Consider the following 20,949-nt stretch of genomic DNA (forward strand, 5'->3'; position numbering starts at 1 on the left):
TGCAGGCATTCCTCTGTGGCCCCTGCTACACCAGATTTCAATAACGTTTGCACCGCCCCAGGAAAAAGGACACAAAAAGTGAAATTGGGAAGGGCAGCAGCAGAGCTGAGGTGCAGGGATGGTTTTCCAAATTGTGGCAGGAGGCTTGCTGGGAGTGTTACCTCTGTTCTAACAAACAGGGCGAAATGAGCAAGGAGCCCTGAGCAGCACAGCCCCTCCCCTTGCCAGCAGGGCTGGCAGCACATTTCACGTCTCAGTGCATTGACACACGGCGTCTTTTGTCTTTGGATGCTCATTAGGAGCTCAGCCCCCAGCTGTGCCTTGGAAGGGCTGACAGGAGGGAATTGAGGCATCTCCTTAAAAAAAGTCCCAAAACTAGAAGCTGGAAAGTCACTTAGTCATGGTATGGGGGAGACCTGGGCATCTGGTTCATCTGAACCACACTGGTGTGTGCTGCTGGCAGCAACTCCTGCCCTTTCCCATCCAGCTCCTGCTGCAACTTTACTGGGCAAACTTCTTTGGGATGCAGGCAGGGATGCAGGCAGGAGTGATGCTCTGGCTTGCTCTGGCTGGACCTCCTGCCTGCAGGAGCACTTCTACAGCTTCTCACTTTGAACCCTGCTCTGTTTCACACACAATACTCAGAAAATCAATTTTTTCCCCAGGCTGGTCCGGCAGCACCTGGATCCCCGTGCAGACTTTAATTAGGTCTAAGCATTTACCTCCCTAAAATATAGGTCAGTCGTAATTAGTGTGGCTCCTGTTGCTGCCAGCTCCGTGTTAATTAACTCCTGCAGTGGAGGTCAGTGCATGTGGGCCACCTTTGGAGCTTCAGCATCACCAGATGCTTCAAGGTGGCTTTGGCCTGGAAGATCCAGCTCAGGGCTGGGGCCATGTTCTCCCTCTCTGCCACCCACTTTGTTCTGTCACCTTGGAGCACGGCCACACCAGAGACATGGCCATGTCCTTGGACACAGCCACACACTGGTCTGAGCTGGAGGTGCTCAGGTGGCCATGGGGAAGGTCACCTGTTTGGTGCTGGTTTTAATGTGATGCTCATTGTGTCCTTGTCCCTTGTCACCATCCATTACACCAAGTGTCCTCATCCCCTTGTGCCAAAAGCTGGAGCTGATAGTGAAACACAGAGCTTCTGCCTTCCTCTGCAGTCCCTGACAGTGCCTGGCATGATTCCTGGCACAGTCCCTGGCAGGTGGCATTGGCACCTGGGAATGGTGTTTGGAATGGTATTGTGCCAGCACAGAGCCTGTGGAATGAGCTGCAGGATGAGTCCAGCATGTAGGAGCCAGGGTTTTGAAGAGCAATTGAGCTCAGAGAGTGGATCTCCTGCAGAGCACAAACCTTCCCTGTCTCACCTGTGGCACAGGTTAGGACAGGGCTGTCCCCCATGCTCTGGGGCGAGGTGGAGGTGCAGCTCAGCACTGTTTGCCACGGCTGTGGCTCTGTCCCTGCTCACCTGGGAGCAGGCAGAGGCACCAAGGTCTGGGGAGCACTTTGGGGCAGTGGGGAAACAGTTTTAGGCACTTCAAGCCTTCAGGAGCCCGGGTGTCACATCCTGGGAAAAGCTCAGCTCCACACATGCAGGGAGCCCTAAACCCCTGGCCGGCTCCCCGAGCCCCGGCTTTTCCCCAAGTACTTCCCAGCTCCCCCACCCCAGTCCCTGGCTGCCTATTTTTACAGCTCCAGGGCTGTGAATCACTTCTCTCCCCCGTCTCAGTCGCTGCCTTTGAAGGTATTTATAAACCTCGGCCGTCTTCCTGCGCCTGCCTGAGCAGGAGGAGGATTCAGCTCCGGCTCCCTCCTGCCCTCTCCTCCTCGCCGGATCCTTGTGTAGATGTGCAGGAGATGAGATGCACCCTCTGCCCTCATTAAAACTATCAATGAAGAGCCTCACCAGCTCCTGAAGGGGTGGTGGTGCTGAGCGGTGGGGGATGGATCTTGGCATGGATTCCTGGGGGGGTTTGGTGGCACTGGAGGGACTGGTGCTGTATCCAGTGCTGGGGTGGGTGAGCCAAGGCTGAGCCAACAGAGCCCAGCTGGGGTCATGGCAGCCTCAGCCATCCCATGGCCATGTGATGTGGGAGATGGGAGCATCCCAAACCAGCTCCGGAGCAAATGGAGGAAATGGGATTTAAATTATCACCAGAGCAGCCACCAGCTGCCTCATCCCACTGGTGCGCTGTTCCCTGGCCGTGTTTCCAGCACGTCCCACTGATTGCTGTGCTAATTTCTATGGATCTGGTGAGCAAATTAATCTCTTTCTCTGCTCCTTCCCCTGGGACTGCTGGGCTGTAGGCTTGCATTCCTTTAATGTTTGGAGAGGCTGGTGCAGATTGCTGGGATGGTCACGGTCAGGATCCAGCTCCTGCCTTCCCAGTCTGGCACAGCCACCCTGAGGGGCTGGCACACAGCTCCCAGCTCTGCCAGGGCATCCTTCCACACAAAATATCCTGTTGACTTTGGGGGAAACCCAGCGTGGAGGGACACTGCTCCCTCTCCTCTTCAGTTCCTCCTTTCCTAAAACCAAGCAAAACAAGGGAAAACATCCTGAGAGAGAACCCAGAAGAAAAACAGGTCCAAGAGGCAGGAGCAGGAGTTATTTTTAATTTGCTGGCTGGATGTGGAGTGGCTGACACTGTGTTTTGAAGGACATTAAGGTGGGATGCTGGTGCTCATTAATTTATGGCCAGAGGTCTCCAGCCTGAGCTGAGTGTGGCATTGCCAAGCTTTAGGTACTCAAATAAATACAATTTGTGCTGATACAGGGAGAGATCCTCTGACTGGGCCATGGTGAAAACAGCTCTGCAGGTGCTGGGACCAATGGATGGGAGTTTAAGAAGCAGGAGAAGGGTTCAGCCTGAGGGTTTGGGGGAGCACTGACTGGGATGGGGGCTGGCTGTGTCTCCCTTGGCGTTCTGCAGCTGCTCTCACTCCTCACCACCCTTTCCATTCTCTTTCAGAACAAGGTGCTGACAGTGGATGGGGTGAAGGTGAAGCTGCAGGTATGTCCCCATGTCACTGGAAGCATTTCCCTGGCTGCCTTGGGTGTTCAGAGATGGACAAAGCCCCTCAGAGGACAAAGCAGAGGAGCACCCCTAAAATGGGGCCCTGCTTCTATCCTTTGTGGTCATGTCTTCTGCCCTGGGACAGCCTTATGCACCCTTCTGGCTGCTCTGTCCCCTTGGCAGGAGCCTGCTCAGGGCTGGGGGCTGTTCTGGCCACAGTGATCTCATCCCAGCCCGTGTGCCCCTGCAGCCAGAGCTGCTCCAGCCCATTCAGACCAGACAGTTTCTCTGTGCCCTTTGCCCAGAGCTCTGTAACACAGATGCCCCAGGCAGCAGCATGCACTCTACAAACCTCCTGCTGCATTAAGGACTGATAAATCACATTAGTGGGTCCCCATGCATCCATCTGCTCCATGGATTTTCTGATTAATGGCTGTGTTGGGAGCCCTTGGTCACATAGTGTCCCCCATGCTGAAGAGCGGGAAGAGGCTGATTCCACATTTATTGCTCCGGTCATTTTTCCTATTGATGTCCCTGGGAATAAAAGCTGGAGAAGCTTCTTGGGGTTGGACCATGCAGTTTGGGCTGGTTTGGGTGGGTTCTGGTCAGGTGTGATCCCTCTGCTCCTGTCTGCTTCCAGATCTGGGACACGGCCGGGCAGGAGCGCTTCCGCAGCGTCACCCACGCCTACTACCGGGATGCCCACGGTAAGCACGGCCCCTCTGCTCCTGGGGAGCCCCTTCCTGCATCCCCTAGGGGCCCTGAGCTGCCACTCCAGGCCAGGTGAGCCAGCAGTCACTGGAGTGATTTTCCATGGGAAACAGCTGCCGTGGATGGAGGAGGCTCTGCAAACACCAGCAGTGTTGCTGCGCTGGATTTTTGTGTGTTGTGTATCTCCCAGGGACCTCATGTCCCAGCTGAGCCCTGCCACAGGGGCTGTGCAGGGTGCTCTGAGCCATGGGCTCAGTTTGGCACAGTCTCTGACAGCCTGCCCTCTCTCCACAGCCCTGCTCCTGCTCTACGATGTCACCAACAAAGCATCCTTTGACAACATCCAGGTACAGCAGCACCCCCCTGCTGTCCCTCATGTCTGGCTGGGTTGTGGTTGTGGGTTCCTTCAGGAGCTGTGTGCTGCAGGTGGGAGCTGTGGTCACTTGCAGAAGGGCTGTGGTTACTGCTGAGCACCTGCAAGAACAGGCAGGGGACAGGCAGAGGAGGTTTTCCCTTTCACAGCAAATAAAGGCTGATGGATTCACTGCTCCAGCCAATTAACGCTGTGTTATTACAGCACTTGCTGCGGGAACAGCAAATTCTGGGAATTAGAGTAGGTTTGATTGGATTAGGCTGGATTAGAGGGCAGGGAAGCCACCCCAGGGCTCAGGGAGGCAGGTTCAGGTGCCTGCTGAGAGCAGTGTGCTCGGCATGGGGGCAGCACGTGCAGGGCATGGGCACAGGGCACATGCCAGAGCCAACCCTCAGCCTTGTCCTCTGAAAGGAGGCTCAGTCTGAACATCCCAACTGGGGGGGAATTGGGGTCAAAGCCCTACAAGCACCCCATGGCAGATGGAGTGGGTGGGGAGGGCAGGGTCAGAGGGCTGCTGTTACCCTGAGAAATGGGGATCTGGTAGCAGCCAAAGTTGGTCCCCCAGGGCTCGGGAGCACCCCAGGGTACCCACTTGTTGACAGAGAACATCACCAGCATTGCTTGGGATGACAGCAATGCCAGGACTGGGGCAGCTCCCCATCATTCCCATTCCCATTCCTCTCCTCCTGGAGCTGTTGCCAACTCCTCTCTTCGGCTGTGTCCCTCCAGGCTTGGCTGACAGAGATCCATGAATATGCACAGCAGGATGTGGTCCTCATGTTACTGGGAAACAAGGTGAGCTTGGCCCCAGGACTTTGCCAGAGCCTCCTCTTCCTCCCATGCTGCAGCCACAGGCAGGGGAGCCTGGCAGGGCATAAGGGGACAGGGAGGTACATGCTGGTGACCTTCCCAATCACCACAAACTGCTCTTGGCCATTCCTGTTGCAGGTGGATTCAGCCCAGGACAGAGTGGTGAAAAGAGAAGATGGAGAGAAACTTGCCAAGGTAAATGAGGTACCTGAGGATGTCCCCGAGGACATGGACAGGAAATGGTCACCTGGAGACCAGTCTGACCCCAAATACACATGGGAGCAGTTGGATTTTTCTCCCTTGTCATGCTCTCCCCTTTCTCCTCACCTGTTCTTCCAGTTTCTACTAACACCTCTTGTTTCTTTGTCCTCAAAATTACTCCCTGAGAGCCCTGGGAACACCCCTGGTGTCACTCCTGACACTGCTGTCTCATCCCACAGGAGTATGGAGTGCCCTTCATGGAGACCAGTGCCAAGAGTGGCCTCAATGTGGAGTTAGCATTCACAGCAATCGCAAAGTAAGTGACCAGAGCAGTGGCCTTGTCACCAGGAGGAGCTTTAGCAGTGTCCAGGCCATGCTGAGATCAACTGAGCTGGGCCAAGCAGCTTAGAATCATGGAATCCTGGGATGGTTTGGGTCAGAAGGGACCTTAAAGCCCATCCAGTTTCCATCCCCTGCCATGGGCAGGGACACCTTCCACCATCCGAGTGCTCCAAGCCCTGTCCAGTCTGGCTTTGGACACTTCCAGGCATCCAGGGGCAGCCACAGCTTCTCTGGAAATCTGTGCCAGGGCCTCACTATGCTTACACTAAGAATTCCTTCTCAACATCCCATCTATCCCTGCCCTGTCAGTGGAAAGCCATTCCCCTCTGTCCTGTTGCTCCATGCCCTTGTCCAGCCTCCCTCTGGCTCCTTCCAGACAAAATCCTCTCCCTGCCAGAAGCAGCAGCATAAGAATAGCATCTTTTTCTTTCTCAGGGAGCTGAAGCACAGGTCCATGAAGCTGCCCAACGAGCCCAAATTCAAGCTCCACGACTACGTGAAGAAGGAAGTGCGAGGCTCGGGCTGCTGCAGGTCCTAACGTGTGTTTGTACAGAGACTCAGGCCCGTGGGCAGTGTGTGCATGTCTGTCTGTCGTGTCTGTGTCTGCCCCGGAGGCCGGCTGGGACCAGGGCACAGGAGCAGCAGGAAAAGCTCTCTGGGATTCTGCAGCCCTGTCGCATCCATCAGCTCCTGCTCCCCTGGCCAGCATTCCTGCCCAGCTCACAGGTGGGAGGTGGGTGTTTGGGAAGGGCCTGGGCTCTCCTCTGCCTGCTTCATGAGGCTGCTGGAACCTTTGTGAGAGCCAGGGTGTGACACGAGGGAACCAACACCTTCTCCCCACCTAGGAGGAAAAATATCCTGATTTTTTTCTGGGTAGGAAAAAGTCCTGAATTCCCTTTCCCTGTGTACCTGGAATTTAGCTGAGAGCTCTGGCTTAAGGTGTGCAGGAAAGGTGTGCTTGAAGGCAGCCATTTCTGTAGTTGCTTTCTCCTGTCTGTCCATCCCTGTGAGGTGGGACATGCTTCCACAGTGAGGGATTCTCCTGTTCCCTGCAAAGGCAGAGCTCGGCTGTCCGAGTGAGCTCCTGCCCACCTGGCTGTGTACAGAGATTTCTGAATGTTCATCCCTTTGGGAAAGGCTCTGCTTCTCCTCCCGCCCTTTCTAGTACTTTGAGAAGAAACCTGATGTATTGCAGCTTATTCTAAATACCTTCCTATAAGTGTGATGGTGTTTTCAGACTGCAACAACGCTTTGATATCTTCAAAGTTCTCTTGGGCAGCTCTTTCTTTTCACCGCAGAGAGCTGGGGGAAAGCTGCAGGCAGTTATTTTACAGGCTGCAGACTCCTGCCAGCTCTCTTCAAGGGCCTCCTCACCCCTTTGGTCTGTGTCAGGCTTTTGGCTGTTTTTTTGTCAAGCTGCACTTCTCAGTACAAATTTGAATCTGGATGAAGTGTTTGGCCTTTGGCAATTTTTCCCTTTGAAAACTCCACGCACACATCAGCAGGTGCCCAGTGCGCTGAGCTTCGGTGGCTTCTACAAATGAAATAGAAAAACTCAATCCTTTGCCCTCCAGCCTGCACCAGCCCCCCCAGCTGCTGACTCAGATGCCCCTGCCCCTCATTTTTCCTGGGACTTTGGCTCCAGCACCACCTCCCTGATGGGCACAAGGAGCCTCTGCAGCTCCCACGTGCTCAGAGCTTCACTGCTCAGGGAGCTACAGCAACACCAACAGCCACAGCTCCACAGGGTGAAAAAGGATCTTAAAATTAACCTTTTTCCTTAGAGTATTTTAGGGGAGAGACAAGTCTTAAAATTGTCTGATTGAAATTTTAAAAATCAGCTGTGCAAAACCCATTCCTGCAGGAACATTTGCATTCCTGGCAAACCCTGCTGCCCGGTGAGCTCTGTGATGGGGGGCTGTCAGGACCCCCTCACCCCAGTCATTTGGTTTTGTGTGGGGCAGGACCAGCCTGGAAGAGGCAGGAAACAGCCAAGCAGCTCCACGACTTTTCCTCATCCTGCCCTTGGAGCAGCAGCAGCCCTGTCCTGAGGTGACAAGGAGCCTCCCTAAAAGCAAAAGTTAGGATTTCTAATGGATTAGAATTCCTAATGTCAGGTTGCTACCTTCCCTCTCTCTCAGACTGTCATCTGTGTGGGTTACAAAGATGACAACTGCTCACTTCTTGTTCAGTGTAGGTCTAAACCCCCTATAAACTCCTTTAAATGAGGAAGATGTAAATGTTTCCCTTTGGAGCACCTCCAGCCTGCCTGAGAGGAGCAGACTCTGCTACAGCAGAGGCCTCACAGCCATGTTTGTGCTTTAGAACTAAACTTGGAGCAGGCTCAGCCCCTCTCCCCAGTGCCTGCACACTGGGCTGGCCCCAAAGCTCCTCCCCACGGCCATCTGGGATTTTTCCACGGGCCTTTGCTGCCACCACGTGGAATTGCTCAGTGCAGCGTTAATTATTCGAGTTAATTGCTCAGTGCACCCAGCCATGTGCGAGGTCTCGGCCTCACCTGCAACATCCCATTTCTGCTGGCTCTCGTTTACAGCTTTTGGTTCATTCCTGTTAATAAAATTTTTTAATAATCTCCGTGGCTACAGCAGTGTTTTGATTCTATTTCAGCTCAGCCTTGAAAGCATCTGGATCCACATGGCAGAACCAGGGTGTGATGCAGTTTAAACTGGATATTAGGAGAATTTCTCCCCCCAAAAAAGGGCTGTCCAGGGCAGTGCTGGAATCCCCATTCCCGAAGGGATGGAACAGCCACGTGGATGTGGAACAATGGTTGGACTTTTCCAACCAAAGTGGCTCCAAGATTCCAAGGAAGAGAGCAGGGCTGAGCAAAGTGCAGCAAATTTCAATGCACTCCAGTTCCACCCAACACCCTCAGTCAGTATGTGGAGTTACATGTCACCCATTGAAACTGTGATAAACAGAAGCAAAACCCAGACTTTTTAAAACTTTATTCACCTGTAAGCTACAAAATTTGGTTTGTATTGAAGCCAAAGCAGAAATACAGCAGTAAAGCATTATGAATACGGCTGGTGTTGAGACTGAGAAACATTATAGGAGTAATTTAGGAGTTGTTTTAGCTATGATAGTGTATTTAATATATAGTATATATTTAGGCATTTAATATAGGAGTTATTTTCCACGGAAACAAAAAATATTTAAATTCTTCACCTACGCACTGTAGCACTAGAGTTAACAATGTAAATCATTCCATTAACTGCACCCACCACCTTGCTAGGTGAACTAAGAAATGAGGGAGAGTAAAAATCGGTGAATTCTTTCCTTCAGCGCATTCTGCAGCTGTTTCTTTGTGCTTCAAGAGCCGCCTCGTTGCAGATCAGGAGCCTTTCCCCACGGGGCTCAGCCCCACTTACCAGAACAAACACCAGAACAGGGACTCCGCGTTTCAGCGGCCGGGACGCCGCGGATCGGGCACGGAGGCTCCGGGGCGCCGCCAGCGCCGAGTCGCAGGTCGCGGCCGATTGGCGCCGAGCCCTGAGGGGAGAAGGCAGCGCGTGAGGGGAGGAGCCCGCCCGCCCGCGCAGCCAGGCCGCGGGGAGCGCGGGCCTCAGCCGTGGCTGCTCAGCAGGGGCTGCGGCCGCCCGCCGCCCTCAGACGAGGTGTCAGAAAGGTGAATGTGAATCATCACCGGCCCGCCCTCGGTAATACCCCCGCTACCGGCCCCGCTCACAACCGTCCCGTACCTTTAGCTAAAAAGGAACCACATGCTCCACGCTGCACTTTTTATAGCCACTGCGACGCCGCTATTGGTCAGGCTGCTGTAGGCACAGCCAATCGCCAGCGGTTGGCGTGACCGCTGCCCCGCCTCTCCCAGCGGTAATTGGTCGCCGCTCTCCTCCGTGCCAATGGCAACGCGCAGCGCAGCGTGGCCCGAGGCGGCAGCTGCCGCCTTTTGATTGGTCACTGCAGGAGGCCGCGCCGAACCAGTAGCAACAGTGGTTGTAGCATGGAGTGACTGCCAGCGGGTGGTGTTGGGAGTTGTAGTCCAAGCGGCTCGGCGGCGCGGGCAGGAAGCGGCGCATAGGACTACAAGTCCCGAGGAGCGCTGGGCGTGGCTCTTCCGGGCCGGGCGGCAGAAGGGAGCAGGCCCGGGCGCGATGTGCCGGGACCGGGCACCGGCGCTGCGGCCGCCGCCGCCGCTGGGAGGTACGGGAGGGTCGGGGGGAGCCGGGCGGGCCGCGCCGGGCGGCTCCGTGACGGGAGGGGCCGGGCCGGCCGGGGGCGCTGGGCCGCGGGCCGGGGAGGTGCCGGCGGCGGCTCCCGGGGCTGCCCGTGCCCGCCGCCCGCTGTGCCCGGGGTGCCAGCGGCTCTCTTGGGGCGCTCAGAGCAGCTCGAGCATCATCTGCGCTGTTCCGTCCCCGGTGAATCCCGCTCAGGTCTCGCTCACCGCCCCCGCTGTCCTCCCGGTGTGTTCGCCGGGTCTCATCGCAGACTCTGCTTAGCTTCGCCTTTTTCTGTTTAGTTTCGCCGTTTTCTGCTCCATCCCTTGTCCGACCGCAGCACGTGTTGCTGCTGGTTCTCTCCTTCCCTCCCAGTAGCCTCATTGCCCTGGGCTTTGGGTTCACAATACACAAAATGTGGGATATCTGGGGGTCGGTCTCAGCTGCCCCAGAACAGTTGCGGGCTGTGGGTTGTGACCGTGCTGTGCTCTCCTCATTTCAAACGCTCTCCTGGGCTCCGTCCCTGCCGCCCCAGCCTGTCCCGGTGACAGGCGCTTCAAACGCTTTGCTCCTGCCGGATCCCGGAGCTGCTGTGCTGGGAAGGGCAGCGGGGAGGATTTCCCTCGGCTTCAGCTTCCTTTTTGGGGTCAGTGTCTGGGGCTGGTGAGTGTTACAAGAGCTGGGTTTGGCGTGTCCATAGGTCCAGGCTATTGTCCCTGGCAGGGAGTAGCTGTGGTAAGAACTGTGACCAAGCAGTTGTTTTTAACACTTTGGCAACGTTGCTCTGCCTTTGTTTTAATCCCAGCACTGTAATTTTGCCTCCCTGTGTGTTTTCCCCCCAGCGATGTGTTTTCAGGCTGCACTGAGCAGTCGGGTTCCTCTTAAACAGCTGCTGCATTTTGACCTCAAGTGTTTGTCTGCCAGTGGTTTCACTTCCAGCCACAGCAAGGATGGTGGTGCTTGCAGCAGAGGGTTTGGGGGTGAAGGATGGTTCCAGAAAGCCCTTGATGAGTGAAAGTAGTGTGAGATCACAGAATCCCACAACTGCTTAGGATGGAAAAGACCTTCAAGACCGTTGAGTCCACCCTGTGTCTGATCCCAGCCCAGAGCACTGAGTGCCACATCCAGGCATTCCTTGGACATCTCCAGGGATGGGTACTCCAAACCTCTCTGGGCAGCCCCTTCCAATTCCTGACAACCCCTTCCATGAAGAAATTCCTCCTGATGTCCAGTCTGCACCTCCCCTGGCAAGGGAAATTTTTTAAATCATGCAGGAAGTTGCAGGAGCAGGTACTGTCTGCAGTCTGCTGGATTTCCTCCAAGTCCTGGGGTCCCCTGTCTGGAGCAGGGAAGGAACAGGCTGAATCCAGCCAGAAAGCTCCAGTGCTGGGGTTTGGTTTGTGTGCATGTGACACTGCCTGAAGAAACAGGGTTTTACCCTGTGGAAGTGGGAAACCTGAGCCACAGTGGTGTTTCCAGTCAGGGGATGTTGGTACCTTCACTGCTAACACTCAAACAGGGGTTTTCATATTGATTGGACCCAAGTAAGGAAAAAAACCCCATAGTTTTTGGGTGGTTTGGTTCCCTGACCTGGGGGATCCCAGGGTGAGCCCTCCTGTGGCAGCACAGCCTCTGATGGCCTGGAGCCATGTGTGAACATCACACAGAAGTTTGTGTTCCCTGCCTGAAGTCAGCCCTTCCCTTCCCGAGGCTCCATTATCCCAAGGTGCTGCTGGAGCCTCAGGCAGCCCTGCAGGCTCTGGATGGTTGCACAGCCCCATGTGCTGGTGCCAGCTCTGCCCTGCACCTGGGGTGCTCCTGGGCACCTTGCAGCCTCAGTGGGCTCAGAGGGGTCACCTCGAGGGCTGAGCATTCCCCTCTTCCCAGGGACCTTCCAAGCCTTGCTGGCTCTGCCTGTAGGATTTCCTGGAGCGTGACTGTACCTTTCTCACAGGTTATCAGCCAAGCCCAGGTGTGCCAGGAGGAGTGCATTAGACAGAAAATCCTCCCTGGGTTCCAGTACTCGGATTACGTGGCCATGTTCAGTCTGTTGGAGCTCTTCCTCCTGGTTTTTATTCCCTTTGCTTTCACTTCCTGCCTCTTCCCGTTTGTCATGGGCCTGGTGGGGCACACACCAGCACTTTCCTGTGCCCATGGGCTGGATCAGGGGGTGTAGGGGCAGCTGGGACAAGGAGGGAGGCAGCTGGTTGCTCACAGGGGTACGTGTCACCTTTCTTTGAGCTCAGGAGCCTAAAGCAGCAGCACCCCAAATTACCCATTCAGGCTGCTCTGCCTTGAGCACAGCCCGAGCTTGGAGCTTCACCTTCCTGCTTTTAAGGAGGTGTCCTGGGGGCTGGAGCCTCAGTGCCTGTGCCTGGGAGAGCTCTGGGATGGGCTGTCCTGGCACTGCAAGTCCCCCACCACCATCAGTGACTGTGTTTCGGTCTAGTCCTGCTCCCCAGCTCTGCCTTTTTGTGGCTGTTCTTGGTTAACTGGATTTCCCTGGATTGCCTCTCCAGGCAAAGAGCGTGTTGCTGTTTGTTATTCAGAACTCTGAATAGTTTGGGAACTGTGAAAGAAGGTGAGAAACTCAAACTCTCCTTAAAGCAAACGAAGGACTTTTCTGTCTCCGGAGCTTTCTCTGATCAGGGGAAGAGAGCTAAGAGAGGCTTGTTTTTCCTGCACTAAACTGAACCCGGAGCAGCCGGGGCAAAGCTGGGAGGCAGCGTGGAGATTGGCTGAGCTGTGGGATTTTCCAGCTGGATTTACATATCGCCCACTGCTCCGCATGCCTTTGTGTTTACATCACTGGGGAGCGATCCGCACACGCACACACGGAGCGGAAGAGGCGCTTTGGCCGGGGAGAAGCCTGTGCACAGCTCAGGAGCCGGGCATGCTGCTGGCATCCTGCTGGGCATGCTGCTGGCATCCTGCTGGGCATGCTGCTGGCATCCTGCCGGGCATGCTGCTGGCATCCTGCTGGGCATGCTGCTGGCGTCCTGCCGGGCTCTGCCGCTCCGCCATGGCCAGGGGTGAGTTTCCTCCAGGGAAAAGTGTTTGCTCCGGGTGTCAGATGTCAGCAGCAGTCCCGGGGAAGCTGCTCCCCTTCAGCAGTGAGGGAGGAATTGTTTTCATCCCTGAGTGCAGAGCAGGAGGTACCTGGAGTGCAGCACCGGTTTGGAAGGGGGTACCTGTGCTATGTCCAGCAGCTGGAGCTCTGTGCTGCTCCTTTTATGATCCTTCACAGTGACCTTTGCAAGGGCGTGGAATGCTCGATTGCAGCGACCCAGCCAGTGTGTCCTGGGGTTGTTCTGGTGTTTCTGAAGTGGGAAATCCTCTCTATTACTTAGACAGAGTTATGAGCACAAAAGACAAGTTAGTGAGGAGAGGCAGTGTCCCGCTGCCTCCCCTGGAATTCTGAGTCACCCTGGGGAGAGTTTAATCCGTGGTGTTTGGGGGTTTTGGGACACTGAGTGGTGCTTTTCTCTCAATGCTGTCAGTAGATTTGCATGGTGAAAGTGTTCACATCCCCTGATTTCTTTGGGAATCAAGGATTTGGTGCTGTTATTCCCAGGGCCACTAATTTGATTGTTGTTGAGTGCTGGTGTCTACAGGTGCCTCCTGCTTTTTCTCAGTGGCAAAGTCCAAGGAAACTGTAAAAAAAAAAAAAAAAAAAAAAAAGCAGGGGACTGGAAGTTGCTGGATGCATTTTTGGTTGATGGTTTTGGTCTTTTCCTGAAGATGATGCATTTCAGCTGGATCTTTCAAACGTTCTAGTTGCATCCAGAGGGCAAAGAGTGTGTGTCACGAGGTGTCAAAACTTTGGAGGACATTGGGGGTAACGGGGTGGAAGTGATACTTTGTGCTTTTCTAGCCATGGCTATGGGCTCAGGTTTCCTACAATTTAATCTGGAGGAATCCCATAGTGTGGTGGGGTGGTTACAGCTTTCCTGAGGATGCAGTGCAGCCAACCACAAGGCAAAGCAGTTGGAAAAGGCCTCAGGAATGGGGAATAAAGGAGAGAGGAGCTTTGATTGCTTTGAGTCTAGCAGGACTCCAGGAGAGCAGAATCCAGGTGAGACAAAATTCCTCTGGTTTCCTTGGATGAACAGAGGCCAAGTTTCTCCATCACCCAGTCTTCACTGCTGCCCTGCCATGACTTCAGGGGTTTTCAGTTGAGTTGCAAGCCCCTGTGTCTGTCAGGTTTGCAGCAGAGCTGACCCCATGGGCAGCCAGTTTGTTCTCTCTGCCAGACAGGTCTGAGGAGCAGCAGTGAGTTGTGGTTGAGTGCTGACTGTTCTCAGCTTCTGAAGTGTGGCATCTTTCATCAGGATCTGCCTTCTCAGAGTTGGCCATTCCCTCCCAAGGAGCTGCAGCAGGACTGAGATTTTTGCCTTGGAGGAGGAGGATGTTGTTGGTTTCGGGGCTGGGCTGGGGTTTTTTTCCTTCACCAAACCCACAATTTAACAATGTGATGGTCTCAGAAGGGGTCTGTTCTTTGAGGGAGGATGTGGAAGAGCACCAGCTGTGAGAGGCACAGCACACTACTTTTAAAGCACCTTTTGATTAAGGTCCTTGTGTGGCAGAGCTGTGAATGTGCCTGTTGCTGCCCAGCAGTGACTGAGCAGGTGCTGAGCCCACACAGGACATTTTCAGTTGTAGGGTCAGAACTGGGCTGCATAACAAAAATGGTGTTGTATGTGGATCCTCCCAGGTAACCTGAAATGGAAATAAAGCTTCAAATGTAGCTTTTGTGTCATGGAACAGCACCCAATATTGGCCTCTATTCTAATTTAATTTTATTTTAATTGAGGTGCTTCGTTTCACCAGGGCAATCACTTTTGATTCAGCTGTGGGAACATTTGAAATTTACAGCTTCAGGTTTTAACATGAAATATTGCAAATATTCTTCTATCCCAAGGATTCATTATCCTTTAGGAAAAGCACCATATGAAATACTTTTCCTTTCTGAACTCCATTTGTTCAAAGGCATGGCAGTGTTCAAACAGCTGCTGAATGTGCTCTCTCAGTCCTGCAGTCAGTGCAAGCACTGGTAAAAGTAGCATCAATTAAAAATATACCTTTTCTTTTTATTGATTACAGCTCAGTACAATTATGGTCTTGCTGTAAGACACTCAGAAAAGCTCATGTGACTTATAAGAAAAACTTATAAACAGTAAAAGAACTGTTCCACAGATTAATCAGATGAGGGTGCCAAGTCCTGTCAGTAAGGCTGAGCTTCTGTTCATGTTTTATGTCCTTCCTGCACTGACTGACATCTGAAGAGTGTAGGAAATGTCCTGCTGGGTCAGGTCTTTTAGATTTTAGCTTATCTACAACCTCTTTATCTTCTTAGTTTTATGGGGTTTTTCATAAGTTCTTCACCACCAGCTGGTGTTGACTGCTGGGAAGAGCTGAGTGTCACCTGCAGACGTGGTGATTTCACTTTTGGTTTTTATTCCCCATCCTCAGGCAGGAGCTGCAACAAGCTGACTCAGCAGTGGTGCTGGGGATCCCTGTCCTGGAGTTCCTGGGCTGGCAGTGACCAGTGGGGTCCAGTGTCCATGGGGAGGTGTCTGCCTCAGGGCCCTGCAGTAGCTCTGCATTCCTACAGCCTGTGCTGGACAGGTCAGAGCAGATGCTGGTAGTCCTCATCAGGGTGAGGTGCACCTGAGGTGCTGATGGTCACAGAGTAATTAATTAATGTAGTTAATTAGCCCACAAACACCCTGTGCCCTTGGCACCTTCATGCCTTGTCCTTGTCCCACGAGCTGGGTGCTTTTGTCAGAGCTTCCCTGGGGATGTGCCAGTTCTCTGGAGGAAGTGTAACCCTGCTTGTTGTGAGTGCAGTGTTGTAAGAGGAACAGAAGCTCGTGTCTTACCCCATAAATACCCAAGCTGTGAGATAAGGAAGTTCACTCAGCCAGAGGCTGCTCCAGGATAACCCTGCCTGCCTTTCCCTCTGTCCTGCTGTGGGACAATTTGCCAGCCCAGCAAAAGTTTCCTTGGGGGTGAATTACCTTGGAGAGAGCTTCAGTGGGCAGAGAGGGAGAATTAGCCAAGCCTGGCTGCTCCTGGTTCTCCTCCCAGCTCTGAGTGCAGTCACAGGGTGATGTGTGGCTGATGCTGTTGCATCTCAGCACTGGGGAGAAGGAGCTCTGCTTCCCTCTGCAGCTGCTGGTGGTTGGGTTTTTTTTGCCTGGATTACTACAGTAGGATTTTAAAGCTTTTCTTCTCGGTGAGTCTCAAAAGCCTCGAGTTGATCCCTGTAATGTGCACATGCTGAAACCTATCCCTGCCCCCCCTCACATCTGGTTATAATCAGCTGTAGGATTTACTGAATATTGGGTCCCAACAGCTTCCTTTTTCCAGGGGAGATTTTCCTCCCCTCTTTGTTTACTTTATAAAAAATGCTGATGTTGCACATAAAAAAAAATTTAAAAATTAAGTCCAGGCAAGGACAATCTGGATCACAGGCTGGGTTCCCAACACCAACCACCCAAGAGGAGCACATCCTCCAGGCCTGGGAGCACAGGACAGTGTAGCTGGCAGGGGTCAGATGCCAAGCAGAGGTGCAGAGATTTTTGCAAGTGCTGTAGAAGCTGATATTAATGTTGATACCATCAGCTCTTTTCTGGATATCAGTTGGAAAAGGTTCTCAGATGGAAAGGAAGGTGTGAGGAGCTTGTCAGACAATGGTCTGGAGAGGCATCTGCTCTGCTGAGGTGCTCCTGTGTGTGGTGGGTGCAGAGGTTTGGGCAGAAATCAGATATTGCTGTGGTGTTGTGCAGCCTGGCTGATATTCTGCTTGACATTTTTCCCATTGCTCACATTGCTCTGGTCTCTGCTGGAGCAGACAGGAGCAGGCTCCCTGCTGCTGCTGCAGGTACCTTGCTCAGCCAAGCTGCAGGCACAGGTCATGTTTATAACCAGAGAGTGGAAAATCCCTGTATTCCACATTCCCTTCCCCACTTTGGATTTGTTGGAGGTTCCCAGGCAGGGCTTGAGTGGCTGCAGCCACTGCTTGTGGCACATCTGATCCAGCCTTGCATCATATCACAGAACTCCTCACGCTGTCAGTTTATCCCCATTTTTATTTTCCCTGTCTCTGAGTGTTTCCATTGCTTGAGTCTCCATCTGTTTCATCTGAAGGTGGTACATACCCTGAAAATGAGAGGGAACAAAGCCCTTCCTGACTCTCCAGACAGCCTGTGATCCTCCATCAGGTGGCTTTCCTCTCTTTCCATCTGAGAATGACTGTTTGCCCTAACCCCAAGAGGAATATTTGATATGCAAGGTTCCCTTAACCTCAACTGCCATGGCTGATGAAGTGGGAGCATATCCCTGTTCCTGCCTTTGAGCAGTGCAGGATAAAGGGTGTCTGTGTAGGTGTTGTGTGGATTCATACCCCTGGAAATTTGAATATTTCTCTATTTCCATCCAATAATGGGAGGAGCAGGGTGCTGAATCCCTTTTCCAGAGGAGTGTGGTGAGCCCAGCTCTACTGCTAGATGTAGGGAACCTGTGGAGAGAGGAATTTTAGGGATACACGTTATTGGGCATGAGATGATGCAGCCTTCAGATGGGAAATCCCAGGAAATGCAGCAGTTTGTGCCATCCCTTGTGGAAATACTTGCTTTGCTTAATTTATGAGCACTGCATCATCTGGAGACCCCAGCTGGAGACCTCTCATCTTCAGGCTTTGTAGTTGAAGAGAGGAATCTCCAGGCTCCTGCAGAAGGAGGGATTTCTTCTGGGAGGAAGCTGAGAGCTCCAGTGGCTCATCCAAGGCTGCAGGGGGAGAGAGGCTGAGTCAGGGGCTCACATCTCCTGGGCCAGTGGCCCAATCCCTTTGTCTGCCCTCTGCCATCTCCACCCTCTCTCTGCCCTCATGAACACAGGCAGGAATAAAAGGATCTGATGGCCTAAGCCAAACTTCTGGCTTGCTGGAGCCCAGCTTTGAACTCTGCAGGGTCTCCCTGATGCTGCAGCACAACTCTGCTTCATTCCTGCTGCTTTTGAGACAGCTCCAGACTCTGTGCTCAGCATCTCCTCAGGGATCTGGCATTTGTAAGCAGCCAGGACAGTGTGTCACATGTTGGAAAATATTACCCAGATCCCTGCTTTTCAGATGGTTTTGGGTTTGGTTTCAGGGTTTCTGTTTGGTTGGTTTTTCTTTGGAATTTTGGGGTTTTTCTATAATTTTTGACCATTCCCAGAGTTTAAACCTGAGCAGCAATTCCCTGCTCAGGATTCTGCTGCTGCTGCTGTTCCTGGCTGCCTGGCAGGATGTGGATCTGTTGGATCCAGAGCTGCAGGGAGCACCAGAAGTGCTGTGTCAGGCCCTGGGCAGGGCCCTGTCACCTTTGCAGTGTTTAAAATGTGTGTGCAGGATGTGCCCAGCCCTGTGTGCCAGGGCTCTCCAGGGAAGTGGGAATCCCTGCACAAATCCCAGGTCACAGCTGGGATCCTGTCTCTCTCTGAGCCTCAGTTTCCCTTTCTGTAAAGTGGAGAAATCATGGTGGTGTTTTTATAAAGAACTTGGAGATTTAGGATTTGTCATTCCTAGATAAGATAAAAATTGCTAGAAACTCCTGAGCCACTTCACCTCCCCAGTGCCAGGCTGAGCTTTGTCCTCTCTGAGGGAAAATCCTTCCTGAGCCACAAGCACCTCTGTGTGATGGCAGAGAAGCTGCAGCTCTTTCCTGAGGGTGTCCTGCCTCTGAAGGAGACTGAGAGCATCTTGCCAGATTTGCTGGGACAGCAGCATAATTGTGCCCTGAAGCACTATCAGGTTTCAGCAGAGGTTAAAGCAAAGTCCATGTGTTTCTGCAGATTATTGTGGAATTTTGACTTTGCAAACTTGAGCCTAGTGAAATGGTGGAGAGAGAGAAATGAGGCTCTTATTAAAAGATAATAATATATTTTTAAAATGCTGAGCACTCACCCAGGAACAATTTGAAGGAATCTGACTTTGTCCTCACCTCTTGCTTCTGAAAATCCAGGTTTATGTGAGTTCAGGTAAACATCTGGGCTTTGTGCTGTTGAAGAGTGTTCTCTGAGCCCAGGAAAATACCCACAACAAGCCTAACTCCCTTTGTGTCCTTCTTCTTCCCCAGAACAAGCTTCCCATGACTAACAGATGCTGGCCTAGATTATGAGCTCAAACAAGAACGCTCGCTACAATCGTTTCTCCAGTGGCACAACAAACATCACTACTGCTGAAAGCACCAACGGGGTAAGGCACAGCAGGGCACAGGGCTGCTTCCTCTGCTCTCATCCTTTCTTTTGAAACAGGGTCTTTTCTTGCCACTTAAAATCTCACTATTCACAGATAAAAGCTGGGAATGTGTATGCAGTATTTCACCAGCTCAGGTAGAGTGTGAAGGCTTTAAATGCCCTGACATTCATTTTTTTCAATATTTCAGACAAGAATGGAAACAACTTTTGGACCAGCCTTCTCTGCTGTGACCACCATCACAAAGGGTGAGTATTTCATGTGTACTGTGTGTGATCCCAGTTGGTTGGTGTTGTTTTACAGATCATAAAGCTGTTGGGAGAATCTCTCTGGTCATTAACCAGGTGTTGAGGGGCTTGGTTTGCTGTTGTGCAGCCCAAGTGTCCTGAAACAGTGGAAATGAGCAGGCAGAGGAATTTTCTCTCCTCAGGCAGACTGAGCAGTACCACCTTGCTGAAAACAAAGTAGTACAGCAGGGTTTGATTCTGAGCAAAGCACTACATGTTATTGATCCCTGTGACAATCATCACCAAAGCTAAAATTCCATCTTCCTTCTGTGCCTGACTCTGAGTCACTCTGGAGCTTTGGTAAAACCCCATGGCCATTTTTAGCTCAGACAGGAGGGGATGCAAATGTCCCTGCTCATTTACAATGCCTTTGCCTTGTCCCCCAAAGCTCAGCAGGTGAGGGGAGCCCTGGCACGAGGGGTCAATGTAGGAAGAGACCTGGTTTCATTCTGGAATACAAATAACCTTCCTTTAATAGAGTCAAAAAGACTTGATGCTGATTTTGATAAGAAAATTAACATCTTCCTGAGAAAAATGTTTGGATTACATTTGTCCTGGACTCTGGATGGTTTTGGACTCCTGAGTATTTACATTCAGACTTTTATACATATAAGAGCTGGTTACGTGATCTCTACACAAATATTTCATATTTAATTTAGCATGGCTCACCTGTGCCTCAGGGACATCCAGACCTCCCTGTATCCAGGCAGTTTTTATTGATGACTGAGATATGTGGGAATATAAAGTTTCCTTTTAATAGTATTTTTAACCTGTTGACCTGACAGGATCTTACCTGTGCTCTTTTCTGGGCAAGCTCTCAGAGATCAGGATTTTTCTACCTGTGTTGACACATCCAGTCATGAACCAGCATTAGAGAATCCCTAGTATTTTCCTTTTCTAAGGAACACTTAGAGCTACAGAGGCTGTCCCATAGTTTGAAGATGTTTCTGAGGAGCCTAAATGCTTGTTTTTGTGTTTTAACTCCCTGTAAAGCTGATGGGACCAATACTTTCAAGCAGCACCGTCGGACCCCGTCCTCCTCCAGCACCCTCACCTACTCCCCACGGGATGAGGATGATGGCATGGTAGGTGTTGTCAGGACCCTCCTGACTGGCTTAGCTGAAAATGAGATGTGTCTGGAGCTCCTCTGGGCTGCTCTGCCTCCCTCATCACTGTCTGTGTTATGTGTGCCCAGGGGCAGGACCAGCCTCAGCATTCCTGGCCATTCCTGATGCTGGTGCCGTGGGGAAGCAGCTCAGTCTGACCTGGGGCTTTAGGCTGGAGATGTTCCTGCTGCTTTTCACACTCCTTGAAATGGTTGTGTGGGTCCAAAGCCTGGGAACTACAAATCCCAGAGCCTCTTTGGGAGGGTGTACCTGGCTCCTGGGACAGCAGGGAGCTCAGGAGGAAGCAACTCCTGCCAGGGATGTCTGGGCTGTGACTGGGGCCAGGCACTCTCCGTGTTGGATGGATCCCAGCTGGCTCTGCATAGAATCCATTCCTATTCCCACCTCCAGATGGGGCCTCTGACCACAGGGAGCGGGTTTGGAACCTGCAGAGTGGGATGTTGGACAACATGGGCTGTGCTGGGCTTCCCACACAAACTGTTCCCATGTCTCCCAATATCTCAGTAGTAAAGCAGTTCCCAATTTTGTGTCCAATTTTCTCACTCACTTCTGAGTAAGTTCTTTTTGGGAAATTTAGTGATTCAACAGGCTCCAGAGTTAGCTGCTTGGAGAGAAATTAAATTAGCTAAATCAATTAA

The 20,949-nt window shown here is 52.4% G+C and overlaps 2 protein-coding genes across 5 annotated transcripts in view; both read left to right on the top strand.

Moving 5' to 3' along the window:
* Positions 1–8,053, top strand: part of RAB26 (RAB26, member RAS oncogene family) — a 33,511-nt gene extending 25,458 nt beyond the window's left edge. For both annotated transcript variants that reach the window (XM_079321184.1, XM_079321183.1), the window contains 7 exons: positions 2,979–3,020; positions 3,664–3,730; positions 4,029–4,081; positions 4,837–4,902; positions 5,056–5,112; positions 5,358–5,434; positions 5,896–8,053. In XM_079321184.1, the coding sequence (XP_079177310.1) occupies positions 2,979–3,020; positions 3,664–3,730; positions 4,029–4,081; positions 4,837–4,902; positions 5,056–5,112; positions 5,358–5,434; positions 5,896–5,998 (465 nt within the window). In that variant the 3' untranslated portion in view covers positions 5,999–8,053. The remainder of the gene's footprint in view (positions 1–2,978; positions 3,021–3,663; positions 3,731–4,028; positions 4,082–4,836; positions 4,903–5,055; positions 5,113–5,357; positions 5,435–5,895) is intronic.
* A 1,423-nt stretch (positions 8,054–9,476) lies between these two features.
* TRAF7 (TNF receptor associated factor 7) overlaps positions 9,477–20,949 on the top strand; it is a 28,547-nt gene continuing 17,074 nt past the window's right edge. For 2 of the 3 annotated variants that reach the window (XR_013776260.1, XM_079321187.1), the window contains exons 1-4: positions 9,477–9,645; positions 18,779–18,897; positions 19,088–19,145; positions 20,178–20,269. Coding sequence is in view for 2 of the 3 variants with exons in the window: in XM_079321187.1 (XP_079177313.1) it covers positions 18,817–18,897; positions 19,088–19,145; positions 20,178–20,269 (231 nt within the window). In the remaining variant the exon portion in view is untranslated. Of the gene's footprint in view, positions 9,646–12,648; positions 12,692–18,778; positions 18,898–19,087; positions 19,146–20,177; positions 20,270–20,949 lie in introns of those variants that run through there. The other variant, XM_079321188.1, reaches the window with a different exon arrangement.

Source organism: Erithacus rubecula (genome assembly GCF_903797595.1).
Source record: "Erithacus rubecula genome assembly, chromosome: 17".
NCBI classification, from domain to species: domain Eukaryota; kingdom Metazoa; phylum Chordata; class Aves; order Passeriformes; family Muscicapidae; genus Erithacus; species Erithacus rubecula.